Raw genomic sequence first — 12344 nt, forward strand, 5'->3', positions numbered from 1 at the left:
TCAGAAAGAGAAAAAATCGTAGAAAGTCTATTCTAAACAATTTAGACCAGAAATCAGCAATTTACAAACTGATTTTTGACACCCAAAACATTTTTTTTTCAAATTTTTTTTTAACAATTGTATATAAACATGGGTTTTCTGTTTGTTTATTGGTTCAAATTTTTCAAAACTTCACTATTTCTATTAGTAGGGGTATTTTCGTCACAATTGACAATCTTAAAAAAAAGTGTAGATAGCCAAATTTTTTGGAAAAAGCTCCTTTATTTATAATTTTCTCTTATTAATATGTATCTCAATGGGTTAACGACTAGAATGATCAACTAGCCATTCTTGGCACGTTTGTTGATCATGAGAACCATATTGAATACATCATAAATGGTATGCTCGACTCTCGGGGGGTTCAGTATATATAAGATACAGCTAGTAGTGGGGAAAAAGTTGTCTTATAAGATTATAAGAAGTGTACTCTTTTTTTTTTTTTTTTTTTTTTTTGACAATCAAACCCCATATATTAAGTTATTGGAGACGACTTCTTCGAGAGAGAGCCAATTAGGTTCCGACAAGCTTACATAGGAAAAACAGAAACCTCGTGTTCTTGCACATTTCGCAAGTTTATCGGCACGGATATTATCCTCTCGAGGAATATATCTAATACTAAAGTTAGCAAATCTATCTCTCAAATTAATAAAATTCTTCAATTCTGATGAAAAGGTCGGCCAATCTTCAATATTAGACGTCATCGTTAGGAGGTCTAAACAATCCGTAGCAAAGAGTACTTTATCTAAGTTCAAGACCAGAAGGCACTCCATAGCCCAAACAAGGGTGTCTAACTCCGCATGTAAGGGGGATAGGCTTCTACGCGAACCTTTAAGCCCCATGTGCAAGAATCTAGCACCGAAAGAAGCAATCCAGCCGTGTCCACTCCTATCCACTTCTGCATGCCAAGATCCGTCTATAAAACATACAAGGCAATCTTGTGGGATTTGGGTCGATATGCCCGCTTCTACTAACCCTGATGGTATGTCTCTATTGTTTGCTCTTCTCCACACTTCTTCTTCTTGGATGGCTTTCTCTAGAGTATCTTGCGAAGACTCAGATATATTATTCAAAAACTTTCTTGTTTCTTGCCTTCCAAATGTACCACATCATCCAAGGGAACGTTCTCAAGTTTTGATCAATAGCACCAAAGTCTCTACCACGCCCATATAGAAAATCGAGGTTGCTATATAGAGAAGATGAAGGGAACACCATAGGATGGGAAGAGATTGTCGATAAGGCCCATACTTGACGTGCTGGGGACATTCAAATAGCATATGATTTATAGTTTTCTCCTCTGCTCCACATCTAGGGCAATCTTTAACTCTACGAAGTGTACTCTATATTGGCTAGAATTAATAAGTGTCTTTGAGCTTCCAGAGAATATCTCTAGTCATTTTCGTTGGTTCAAAACTATCTTTTAGTCAACTTAACATTGGTGATGGTTAATGTAAATCTGAAAGGTTTGATTACAACGCCTACAAATATATAGCGATGCATCGAAGTCTGATGTCTGTTCTTCCTAGACAGAGCAAATGGTTGACATACTCTAGATTACGGGTTAACTAGTCACTGTGATTTTTTTTATCATGTTCATAAATTAAAACTTTTTAAAGCTCTTTCTATTACTATTATAGTGGGACCGTGGCTATACAATACGCTTATGTCTTAAGTATTTTCTATTACATTATCTTACATTATCTAGGTGGGCTCAACCCATTGAAATATCGATCAATGGAGATCCAAATTGTCATTAATTATTACATCGATCATATATTCATATAACAGAAAAGCATTAGTGGATTATAGCTTTTCTTTTTCTTTGAATTATGTGGTATATTTGGAAAGTTAGGAAATGCGAAGGTATTCAAAAATGAGGTGGAACGGTCGGCAGAGGTGGCATGGTTGGCAGCCAGTGAGGCAACGGCCTGGTTTGCAGCTCAAGTTGAGGAGGAGGAGGGTGTTACGGTTCCAACGATTTATGGCCCTAGGTTGGCGAGGGGAGGAGTTCTCTCCCTACTATTTATACCGGATTTCGTTGTTTTGTTGACGGTTCTTGGAAGGACACATACAAGTTTGCAAGTGCAGGCTGGGTGTGTATGTTGTCCCAAGGCTTCTCTCCGCTCATGGGCGCCTCAAATTTTCAGTGAAATCTCTCACCAATTCACGCTGAGGTCAAAACCTTTGTTTGGGCTTTGCGATGTATGATAGGACATGATTTGAGGGATATAGTTTTTCTCACATACTGCTCAGATTTTGGGAAGATGGTGTTTTCATCGTCCGAATGGCTGGCTTTCTCTGCTTATCTCGACGACATAAAAGTGGATATGGAGGAATTCTCTAGTTTCTCGTTGACTTTGATCTCAAAGAATGCAAATGTGCTTGTGGATCGATTAGTACGAAAAGTTCATACTCAACCGCACGTGGTTACTCAGTTCTTCTCCCAATTGGCTCGTTTGAGTCAATCTTTTCATATTTGTTGTTAAAAAAAGAAAAGCATTAGTGATAAATGAGAATTGATCAGCATAATTTTGCACCCAGTTCAGCTATTGGTAACCAAAAGGTATGAACATGTGTAGTACTTTGAGAAACTTTATCCATCATCAACAAGAATTAGAGATAAGTTATGTTTGTAATTGTCAAGTTGCAAAGATATGATCTATTTTTGTTTCTTGAAATGAAAATAATTTTCGTATGATTGTGACAAATAAGGTGTATCATATAAACAACGTGATATTTGTAGAAAAAAATTTCTTTTACAGAAAATCATGTTTACTGAGAAAACTGAAATTAGCATGTAACATATTAAAAAAAAATTGTTTTACAAAAAACTGTATATACGAAAAATGAAAAATCGGCAATGGTGGAGAAAAATTCGGATTTAGGACGGCGAGGATGGTTGATGAGGTTATGTGAGAGAGAGAAGAACCCTTCGTATCACTAAACATCAATTACTCCAATGATTTTTCATTCATAATAATACTGTACATGCATCAATTATATAAATTCTTATAAATAAAATTTTATATAAATTTGAAGAATATAAATTGCATGAGACCTGACTTAGTCATTATATATGTTCATAAAATATTAAAAAATCATTTTTTGTTAAATGAAATATGTTTTTATGGTGATGAACAAACAGGAGGAAAAGGGGAGAAAAAGAGAGAGAGAGAGAGAGGGCGCGTGTGTGTTTTCATGCCCGTGGGTTATTGGCCGTTCATCTCTCTTTCTATTTTCCAATGCGCAGGTCAGGTCACATCGCAAGCTGATGATTGTTTCTCTTTTTGTTTCTTTTGTTTCTCTTTTGAAGCTTCGTCTTTGCATTTGTCGGATTTAAGGTATGTGTTTTGTCCGAAAAAATCCATGCTCTCATTGACTTAATGAATCTATTTGAACAAGAAAATGCGATAAACACGAATTGAGCTTTTGACCATGTATAAACAGGAACAACAAAATTGTCTGATAGAGAGTTACAATAATGTTGGGCGATGACAAAGATTCAGACGACCTTAATGTATTTCTAAACGCCATTGGTGAAGGTGGAGATGATGATGAAGAAGAAGCTCCAACGAGAATCTCCACCTCTTTCAATGGCATCGACTTCTTGACCTTTGACGATGAAGATTCACATCAGAACCCGTTTCAAGATTGTGAATCAAGTCCAATCAACGAGGCTCCTCCTCCTAAGGTTTATGTCGCACCGAGGGTGATGATAAGTCATCAAGATTCGTTTTCTGAAGATTCAAGAACCGATGTCATCGAAGATGCTAGGATATTGCCTGCTTCGCCTCGTTTGCGAGTTCCTGCTTCTCCTCGAGCTTTTGTGTATCCGAGATCCGTCGAATCGCCTCGTTTCGGTTCTCCCGTTGGTGTTATCGATACAGCTTCGCCTTTTGATTCGGTTAAGGACGCAGTTTCTAAGTTTGGTGGGATCACAGATTGGAAAGCTCATAAGATTCAGACAATAGAGGTTTTACAATTTGAGCTTTTGTTCTTTCTTCATTTTTTTTGTTTATATGAGAGATCTTGATTTTGGTATGTTCTTGATTTGTGTCTCAGAGACGGAAGATGGTTGATGAAGAGCTTGAGAAGATACAAGAAGCTATGCCTGAGTGCAAGAGAGAAGTTGAGTTAGCTGAAGAGGCAAAACACAATGCGTTGAACGAGTTAGAGAACACAAAGGGACTCATTGAGGAGCTTAAACTCGAGTTAGAGAAAGCGGAAAAGGAAGAGCAACAAGCGAAACAGGATTCGGAGCTCGCGCAGATGCGTGTTGAGGAGATGGAGCAAGGTGTAGCTAATGAGGCAAGTGTTGCTGTCAAAGCGCAGCTCGATGTTGCTAAAGAGAGGCAAGTCTCGGCTACTTGTGAGCTACGATCCGTGAGAGAAGAGATTGAAATGGTTAGTAACGAATATGAAGAAATGTTGAAGGAAAAAGATTTAGCTAGGGAGAAAGCTGATATTGCTGTTATGGAAGCTAAAGAGATTGAGAGGACGATGGATGGTTTGAGTATAGAGCTGATTGCAACCAAGGAGTTGTTGGAATCAGGACACACTGCACATCTTGAAGCTGAAGAGATGAGATTTAGCGCAGCAATGGCTCGGGACCAAGATGTTTACAATTGGGAAAAGGAACTGAAGATGGTGGAAGATGATATCGATAGGCTTAACCAAGAGGTTCGAGCGGCATATGATGTGAAAGCTAAGCTTGAGACTGCTTCTGCTCTTCAGCATGATCTCAAAACTGAATTAGCGGCTCTCACCGAAAACTCAAGCGGTAATCTGTTGATGGAAAAGGAGAGTAGTAATAATGACATTCATGCTGCGGTTGATTCTGCAAGAAGAGAGCTCGAAGAAGTCAAATCCAACATTGAGAAAGCAGCTTCCGAGGTGAAAACATTGAAGATAATCGCTGGATCATTACAGTCCGAGCTTGAACGAGAGAGACAGGATCTAGCAGAAACTAAGCAGAGAGCAAGTGCGGTTCTGGCCAGGAAAAACGATGAAGATGCAAGAGAGGAGTTGGTGGAAACAGCAACGAAGTTGGAGCTGGCGACAAAAGAGGCAGAGGATGCAAAGTCATATGCTACAGCTGCGAGAGATGAGCTTACAATGGCGAAGGAATTGTCTGAACAAGCAAAAAGAGGAATGTCTACGCTAGAGAGTCGGTTAACCGAGGCGAAAAAGGAAATGGAAGCTGCTAGGGCTTCAGAGAAGTTGGCCTTGGCTGCTATAAAAGCTCTGCAAGAGACTGAATCTTCTCAGAGATTCGAGGATATTAATGAATCACCAAGAAGCATTATAATTTCCGTAGAGGAATACTATGAGCTAAGCAAGCAGGCACATAAGTCAGAGGAGGAGGCAAACACAAAGCTATCAGAGATCGTCTCCCAAATAGAGGTGGCTAAAGAGGAAGAGTCAAGAATCTTGGAGAAACTAGAGGAAGTGAATAGAGAAATGAGCGTAACAAAAGAAGAGCTTAAAGAGGCTATGGGAAAAGCCGACAAGGCTAGAGATGAGAAGTTGGGTATGGAGCAAGAGTTGAGAAAATGGAGGTCGGATAATGGGAAGAGGAGGACAGACGAAGGCCGTGAGCCTGAGAAAAGCCCGACGAGGTCAAGCACCGAGAATGGATTCGGACAGTCAAAATCATTTGCATTTGGTGAACAAGGAAGCAGCAGCAACTACACTGGAGCAGGTACTAACAATAATAATAATAATCTGACCCCTGAAACAAAGAAGAAGAAGAAGAAGCTATCTTTGTTTCCAAAGGTTTTCATGTTCTTGTCAAGAAAGAAGTCTCACAGTCACAAGTAAAAAATGTTGCATACCTTTTTCTCGTTTTCTTCAAAATATTTGGTTTGTTCTTTTCTTCTTACACCAACAAAACAATACAGACTCCTTGAGATGAGTCTAGCATTACATTTCTGTATGTGTTTGTTGTATTCACTTATAGGAAATAAAGGTATTGATTGATACACACTTGCCACCAAAGTGTAGAAAATTTTCAAAGACAAAGATTCATATTATTAAAAGCCAATACCAATTTTTTGTTCCAAATATAAAAGAGAATACAAAGATACTTGAAAGAACTTTATTTCTGACTAGTGCTTTACCATAGGTTTTAAAAATTCCACCTCTCTAATAAAAAAGCCAACCCTTTGAAGACATAAATTGAGCTTTGAGTTTAGGGGTTGCTGCAATACCACTTCTTTTTGGTGTTCACAACTTTGAAGGCTTTGGGAAGATGTCGGGTGTGAATTTCTGCGCTGCACTGAGACTACCCTTGATCTTCATCGCACCCCTGCATCAACATATTCAACATTCACAGGATTCAGAGATCATCTTCTTGAACCAAATCAAATTCACACAAAAGCTTTTAACAGTGGATTTCGTGGTTCAGACAGAAGATAAAACTGCTAACAAAACTTATACTGACATATTCCGGGATTCAGAGATCAACTTATTGAACCAAATCTTAGTTACACAAGAGCTTGTAATGGTAGATTGTGGTTCAGACAGAAGATAAAGCTTTGGAGGATGCTTGAGTTTGTTGTCAGTAATGGTAGATTTTGTGTAATGGAGAGAGAGCATAAGAGATATAGAGGAATGATAAGAACAAACCTAATGAAAGCAATCTGAGGATTCATCTTCCCAGTAGCAACTTTGACAAAATCATCATCCTTGAAGGAAAACGTAGCATCCACTTTCCCTCCTTCATATTTCCCTAATTTTCAAAAGATCCAACCACAAACGCAAAAGTCAAAAAATCAATTACTTATCACTTTTGCCTAAAACCAAAACCTCAGATTCTCTTCATTTCAATTCCCAATTGCCACAATCAACAATAAAAAATCCAACCTCTTTTTCTAAATTCCCAATTGCCATAATTCTCACTTTTGTCTAAAATCAAATACTCAAGATTCTCCGATTTGAATTCCCAAATTTGCCATAATCTCAACAAAGAGCTAACCTTTGGGTGTAAATATGAAATATTTATGTACCCAATTACTCATAATCAACAAGAAAGAGCTAACCTTTGGTGACTTCGCCTTTCTTCAGATCGACGATGTAAGTAACCTCTTCAAACCCTAATTTCTGAAAATTCCAAATCTTTCACAATCAACACAAAAGCAAAACAGAGGAAGAACGATGAAAGAGGTCTCTGAACAAAAAGGACCAACCTTTGGAGCGATGTTGATCTGATAAACGAGTCCGATCTTCTCTGTGACCTCTTTACCGGCGTCGGAAGAGAGATGTTCCTTCATCATGTCCATGATTGCGTCAGATTTGAGTTGGGTTTTCGCCATTTTTGTTGAAGGCAGTGGAGTGAAATTGGAGAAGAAGAAGGTGAAAAGGTGGGATTTTTAAGGATGGAGTTTGGTAGTGAGAGACAAAGGAGATGACGTGATCGATAAGTATGGAAAGATTGAGATTTTTTGTTAGAGAATGGCACGCTTCCCTATTCGCTTGTTCTCGCACCTTACTCTGTATTGATATATATTTGTTTATTTCTATTTTGGGAGATTTAGCAGAGTAAATTGTTTTGACCAAAAAGAACAAAAAAAATCAGAGTACTGTAAATGCCTAAATGGTTTTATTTTTGTTCAAAACATAGTATAGTAAAACCTCTATAAATTAATACTTTATAAATTAATAAACACTATAAATTATAAATTTTGTTGGTCCCAAATCGGGTCAGTGTAAAAAATAGCAAAATTCGATAAGATAATAAGATAATAATTTTTCTGAAATTCCCTTGTAAAATATGGTCCCAATAATATCATAAATTAATAATCATGTAATTTTCATATATATATATATAAAGCATATACTGATAACAATGTATGCTTTATAGTTTTGATTTTTTCCAAGACCTCATATATAAAAAATTGTTATGTTGTATTTTCAAACTATATTTATATAAAATACTATCTAACATGTCATAAAAATAGCTAATTTTTAAAAAAAGTTTTCAAACTTCTAGATATGCATCATTTTTATTTTGATAGTTTTATAGGCTATTAAAATATGACTATTAATATTATCCATAAATTTAAATTTATGTATGTTATGTGTATAATTGATATTGTTTATAATATTTGTAACTTATAGTCAATAATGCTTTCTATAATTTACAAATTCAATTCTAAAACCATAAAATTTATAAAATCCGAAAGTCTAATCTTCTTTTGTTAAAATTTTCTCAACTAATAATTTTTAAGAATTTAAACAATTAATATATATATATAAATTAATAATTATTAATTTACATTATAAAATAATAAATATTAATTTATAGATAAATTAATATCACTATAAATTAATAAAATGTCATGGTCCCAACATTATTAATTTATAGAGGTTTTACGGTAATATTTTTCTGTGTGCTAAATAATTATCAAATAAAGCATAAATATCATATATTCTCAATGTTAAGGATTTTGATATATTAAATATCATACTGTTGTTAAACATATGTTTTTTTTTATAAGCATTGTTAAACTTTTGTTATTCATGGTAATTCTTAGAATGAAAAGCAAATTTCAGATATGAGATATCTAGTTATTTGGTGTGATCTGTTGGATCAATCAACGTTTAACATGGATTCAAATGCCATCAACACAGGGGAGGGAGGGGAGTAAGGGTTTGGTACTAAAGACTTCAACGAAGCTAGAATAAACATGCACCACACACAATCAGAAACTTCTAGGGCGTTTTGTGTTTTTTTTTTTAACTCTTCAATGGTTAATCTTCCGTATGCAAGTCAAAATACAGATCATTTTGCGTTTTTAATTTTTTAATGGTTCTCCTGTATGCAAGTCAAAATACAGATCATTTTGCGTTTTTTAATTTTTTTAATTTATTAATTTTGCGTCAAAATACAAGTCAAAATTTAGATCCCACGACTCGTTTTGAGCCCAAACTGTCCGATTTAACCGAAAAAAAACAAAAATAGCCATTGAAACCCAAAACACTTAGTAAAAGTAACCACTGAACCAAGAACCATAGGTGATGTTTGGTTTGGCCCTTCGGTTCCTGTTAATTTTGGTTAGGCCAAGCCTAAATTGTGGAACATAAAAGGAAATTATGGAACTTTTATATATAGAGGTAACAACCACTAAACCATCAAAAACTAATTTGAGGTCGTTCTAAGGTTTTAGAATACAAATTACAAATGAATCCACTCACACTTGAGCAAATATATATTTTATAGTAAGGGATATAATGATGAAAACACTTGTAACTAAAAGGATAGTAAATTTGACTTATAAGTTATGCAAGTATATACATTACAAAATTCTCCTCATAAAAGCTTCACGATCTGACTTCTCAGGAAACAGACTTCAAATTTATGTCATGTTCCAGGAGTTTATTGAGTGGAACAACCTACGCCAAGGAACAATTCGGATCAATAACTCATCACATTCAGTGATATGATCAAAACTCTAGTAATGGAGGGAGAAGTTACCTGATCGGTACTCGATGATCCTCCGCTCATCACAGTCTTCATCTTCTTCGAACTTCCAGTTTCGCCTTTTGTTCCTTCATTGACAAAGTTCTGATCCGATACCTCTGCTTTAAAACATCACAAGAAAAAAATTAGAATAGAAACCACATATCTAAACAGAGGAATAAGACTCATTCTAATAAATTAATACCTTCTCCAATGCTGATTTGGTCGTGGTCACGCAAATGAGAGCATATCTGTTTGAGACTTGAGGCTGAACCAGAGCTGCATATGACCATTACTGTCTTCCCATTTGAGCTGACCACTTGACTTTCGAGCTCGGAACTACCTTCACCCGTTACCCGAATTTGTGTCTTAACTAAAGGTTTATAATGCTTGATCCATGGACTCCTAAGGAACTCATGAGAACCACCACCGTGTCTTCCGTTACTCCGATGCTCAGGTTGTTTCACATTAATCTTCTGCCAGAAACCATCATGAAGAACCTTGAACTAACCATATAGAAAAGATAAAAAATTTCAATGAAAAGTGATATTACAACTTCAGCTATAAAAAAGAAAAACAATGTCTCATACCTGTTCTTGAGACGGTATCCTACCGCTGCTGCCGAACCTCGTGGATTCGGATACGTTGTCCTTCTTACCGAGAGCACCAAGGGAACTATATAACTGATCTACGAATGAAGTTTCCATAGATTTAAGATATAAACTATGCTTCTCATTAGTCCATTCGGTATCCATATACTCTTTCCCCGCAGAGTACTGCAACAAAGATTTAACAGAAACTCATCAGTTAATTACTTAATTACAAAAAAAAAAACGAGTTTGTCACAAATTTGTCATCACACGAGTACACAAATCAAGATTCTTTGTAAAACATCTAATCTAAAACCATCTAATTATCTCTATAATGAAGCATGAACATCAAAATCAAGTAACTACTTCGTTATCCAATGCCAAATTCATCAACAAGACTGTGTAAATCGAACAAATTCCAAACATATGTTCCACAATAATTAACAGAAACCAAACTAATTCCGTCAAAAAACGTAATACCCCCATTAAAAACGCTGTAAAATTCAGATCTGAACAACGAATACGACGGCGATTCAGATTCCGGCGAAGAAAAACAGACATGCAATCATAATAATGAAAGATAAAAAAAAAAAAAGTGAGATATAATATGATGTATACCATGGACGAAGTAGTCTCTCCCTCCACGGAAGAAGCATCGTCGGAAGAATCGTCAGAGTCGTCGGAGCAACGACGGCTACTATAGCGTCCTCTGTAATCACCAACCATTGGCTTATCTTTGTGGAGAGAGAGAGAGAGAAGGAGAAGAAGAAAATGAAAAAAAAAATAAATATCAGAGAGAAAGAGAAGATGAAGAAGGTGAAAAAAATATCAAAAGAACGATACAGTTGTAGACGCTTTTACACGTGGGTAAAGTTGCCACGTCATCACCGGTCAATTTGGCGGAATGAAGCTTTTCTTTTTTTTTTCCGTTTAGATATTTCAAACACGTAAAAAAATATCGCAGATATTTTCTGCCAACTGCAAAATATCTTCGCACCGTCCTATTCTCTTTGATTATTCCCTTTTCATTTTTTATTTTGTTGTTGCTTTTGGTTTAACATCTCTGACTTTTTTTCTTGTTTTTTAATCATTATTTTATCCAATGAGAAGTTGGCAGCTCATTCTTAGATATTTATGCAGAAGTTTTTATATTAAGCATTTGTTTATAGATGAGATTCACTTTTCTATTTTCTATTAGAATAATTGTATCACATGCTATATGAGATTAACTATGATTACGAAAATAGCAATAACTTGACTTATTCATGTCCCTTTTGGACATTTTAGTTTTTAATGAATGTGGCTTATTCATTAGATAAAGATTTTCATGATTTCTTAATATATCATTTAGTTTAGACGGAATACGTGATTTTTGTTCTCTTATAAATTTCGGGTTGAATATATAATATACCTATTTAGGCATTTAAAAAATATTTGTATTAAAAATTTAAAATTACCTATACACATGTAAAATTACTCACACTTACACAATAATCATCTAAGATATAAATAATTCTTTTAGATGAAAATAATTTACTCTAACATGCAAGAGTAAATATTAGATAATTTTATAAATATTCAAAAACTTACAATTGAACCAATACAGACTACAGTTATGATATTACTTACTTGACCCTAATTCTTAACTACAGATTATTGTATGAATGTTTTTTTTTGTACATGTATGATAGATTGATTTGAACTATTTTGACAAAAAAAATAATATGTAAGATATCGATGCAATCATTAAAATACTGATATATTATAAATCATTAAAAGAGAATTTATTTAATTTACATCCATATGCACAGATAAGTAAAACACTATTTGACAACTCCAAGGTGTTCCTATAATCTTATGTAAATTGAACTTGCAAACTAACTTAATAAAAATTCATGTGAATAATTTATTTTAAACTAATAAAAAGAACGAAAAAATTATAGAACAATACTCCACTCGTCAGCAAAATAAATTTTTAAATCTAATATATAACATAATTTGATGTTAACTTTTTAACATTAAATGATGAAATGAAAATGAAGAAAAAAAATACAGAAAAAAGTGTTTAACTTTTAGGTTTATATTTGAAAAAAAAAAAAATATATATATATATATAGGGAAATATATCTACTTTTATGTTATATTTTCAAAATATTTTCCTCTTAAATCTCATCATTTTAACTTAAACAATTAACAAAAATTGTTTAATGATAGCTTAATTTTAAAATATATTAGATGTTATAGTAATATAACTTAAA

The 12344-nt window shown here is 34.6% G+C and overlaps 3 protein-coding genes across 6 annotated transcripts; 1 reads left to right on the top strand and 2 right to left on the bottom strand.

Moving 5' to 3' along the window:
- The first annotated feature begins 2948 nt into the window (after positions 1 to 2948).
- On the top strand, positions 2949 to 6021 carry LOC104771427 (protein WEAK CHLOROPLAST MOVEMENT UNDER BLUE LIGHT-like 3). Its single transcript, XM_010495945.3, has 3 exons — positions 2949 to 3377; positions 3484 to 4009; positions 4099 to 6021. Exons 2-3 carry the CDS (start codon positions 3518 to 3520, stop codon positions 5854 to 5856), a joined length of 2250 nt encoding a protein of 749 aa, XP_010494247.2. The 5' UTR covers positions 2949 to 3377; positions 3484 to 3517; the 3' UTR covers positions 5857 to 6021.
- Positions 6022 to 6043: 22 nt separating this feature from the next.
- LOC104771428 (sterol carrier protein 2) lies at positions 6044 to 7600 on the bottom strand. The gene is made up of 4 exons (XM_010495946.3): positions 7224 to 7600; positions 7077 to 7137; positions 6664 to 6766; positions 6044 to 6343 (listed from the first exon to the last, which is right to left on the bottom strand). The coding sequence occupies exons 1-4, from the start codon at positions 7347 to 7349 to the stop codon at positions 6262 to 6264; spliced, it is 372 nt and encodes a 123-aa protein (XP_010494248.1). The 5' UTR covers positions 7350 to 7600; the 3' UTR covers positions 6044 to 6261.
- A 1517-nt stretch (positions 7601 to 9117) lies between these two features.
- Positions 9118 to 11142, bottom strand: LOC104771429 (cold-regulated protein 27). Of its 4 annotated transcripts, none has more exons than XM_010495947.3 (5): positions 10705 to 11142; positions 10087 to 10272; positions 9702 to 10002; positions 9512 to 9618; positions 9118 to 9429 (listed from the first exon to the last, which is right to left on the bottom strand). In XM_010495947.3, exons 1-5 carry the CDS (start codon positions 10810 to 10812, stop codon positions 9373 to 9375), a joined length of 759 nt encoding a protein of 252 aa, XP_010494249.1. In that variant the 5' UTR covers positions 10813 to 11142; the 3' UTR covers positions 9118 to 9372. The 4 variants fall into 4 exon arrangements, with proteins under 4 accessions (XP_010494249.1, XP_010494250.1, XP_010494252.1 ...); XM_010495948.3 differs by having other exon boundaries at positions 9512 to 9615; positions 10705 to 11062; XM_010495950.3 differs by having other exon boundaries at positions 9512 to 9615; positions 9702 to 9972; positions 10705 to 10969.
- Between the last annotated feature and the right edge of the window lie 1202 nt (positions 11143 to 12344).

The sequence above is a fragment of the Camelina sativa genome, chromosome 20, assembly GCF_030686135.1.
Source record: "Camelina sativa cultivar CO46 ecotype springtype chromosome 20, ASM3068613v1".
NCBI classification, from domain to species: domain Eukaryota; kingdom Viridiplantae; phylum Streptophyta; class Magnoliopsida; order Brassicales; family Brassicaceae; genus Camelina; species Camelina sativa.

What these genes read in the sequence shown, in the direction of transcription:
- LOC104771427 (XM_010495945.3), top strand. Translation starts at nt 3,518, where the DNA reads ATGTTGGGCGATGACAAAGATTCAGACGACCTTAATGTATTTCTAAAC. An exon ending in ATAAGATTCAGACAATAGAG is followed by an intron (nt 4,010 to 4,098) that starts GTTTTACAATTT and finishes TTTGTGTCTCAG; the next exon opens with AGACGGAAGATGGTTGATGA.
- LOC104771428 (XM_010495946.3), bottom strand. Translation starts at nt 7,349, where the DNA reads ATGGCGAAAACCCAACTCAAATCTGACGCAATCATGGACATGATGAAG. An exon ending in AGATCAACATCGCTCCAAAG is followed by an intron (nt 7,138 to 7,223) that starts GTTGGTCCTTTT and finishes TGGAATTTTCAG; the next exon opens with AAATTAGGGTTTGAAGAGGT. An exon ending in GAAAGGCGAAGTCACCAAAG is followed by an intron (nt 6,767 to 7,076) that starts GTTAGCTCTTTC and finishes TTTGAAAATTAG; the next exon opens with GGAAATATGAAGGAGGGAAA.
- LOC104771429 (XM_010495947.3), bottom strand. Translation starts at nt 10,812, where the DNA reads ATGGTTGGTGATTACAGAGGACGCTATAGTAGCCGTCGTTGCTCCGAC. An exon ending in GAGAGACTACTTCGTCCATG is followed by an intron (nt 10,273 to 10,704) that starts GTATACATCATA and finishes TCTTTGTTGCAG; the next exon opens with TACTCTGCGGGGAAAGAGTA. An exon ending in GGATACCGTCTCAAGAACAG is followed by an intron (nt 10,003 to 10,086) that starts GTATGAGACATT and finishes CTATATGGTTAG; the next exon opens with TTCAAGGTTCTTCATGATGG.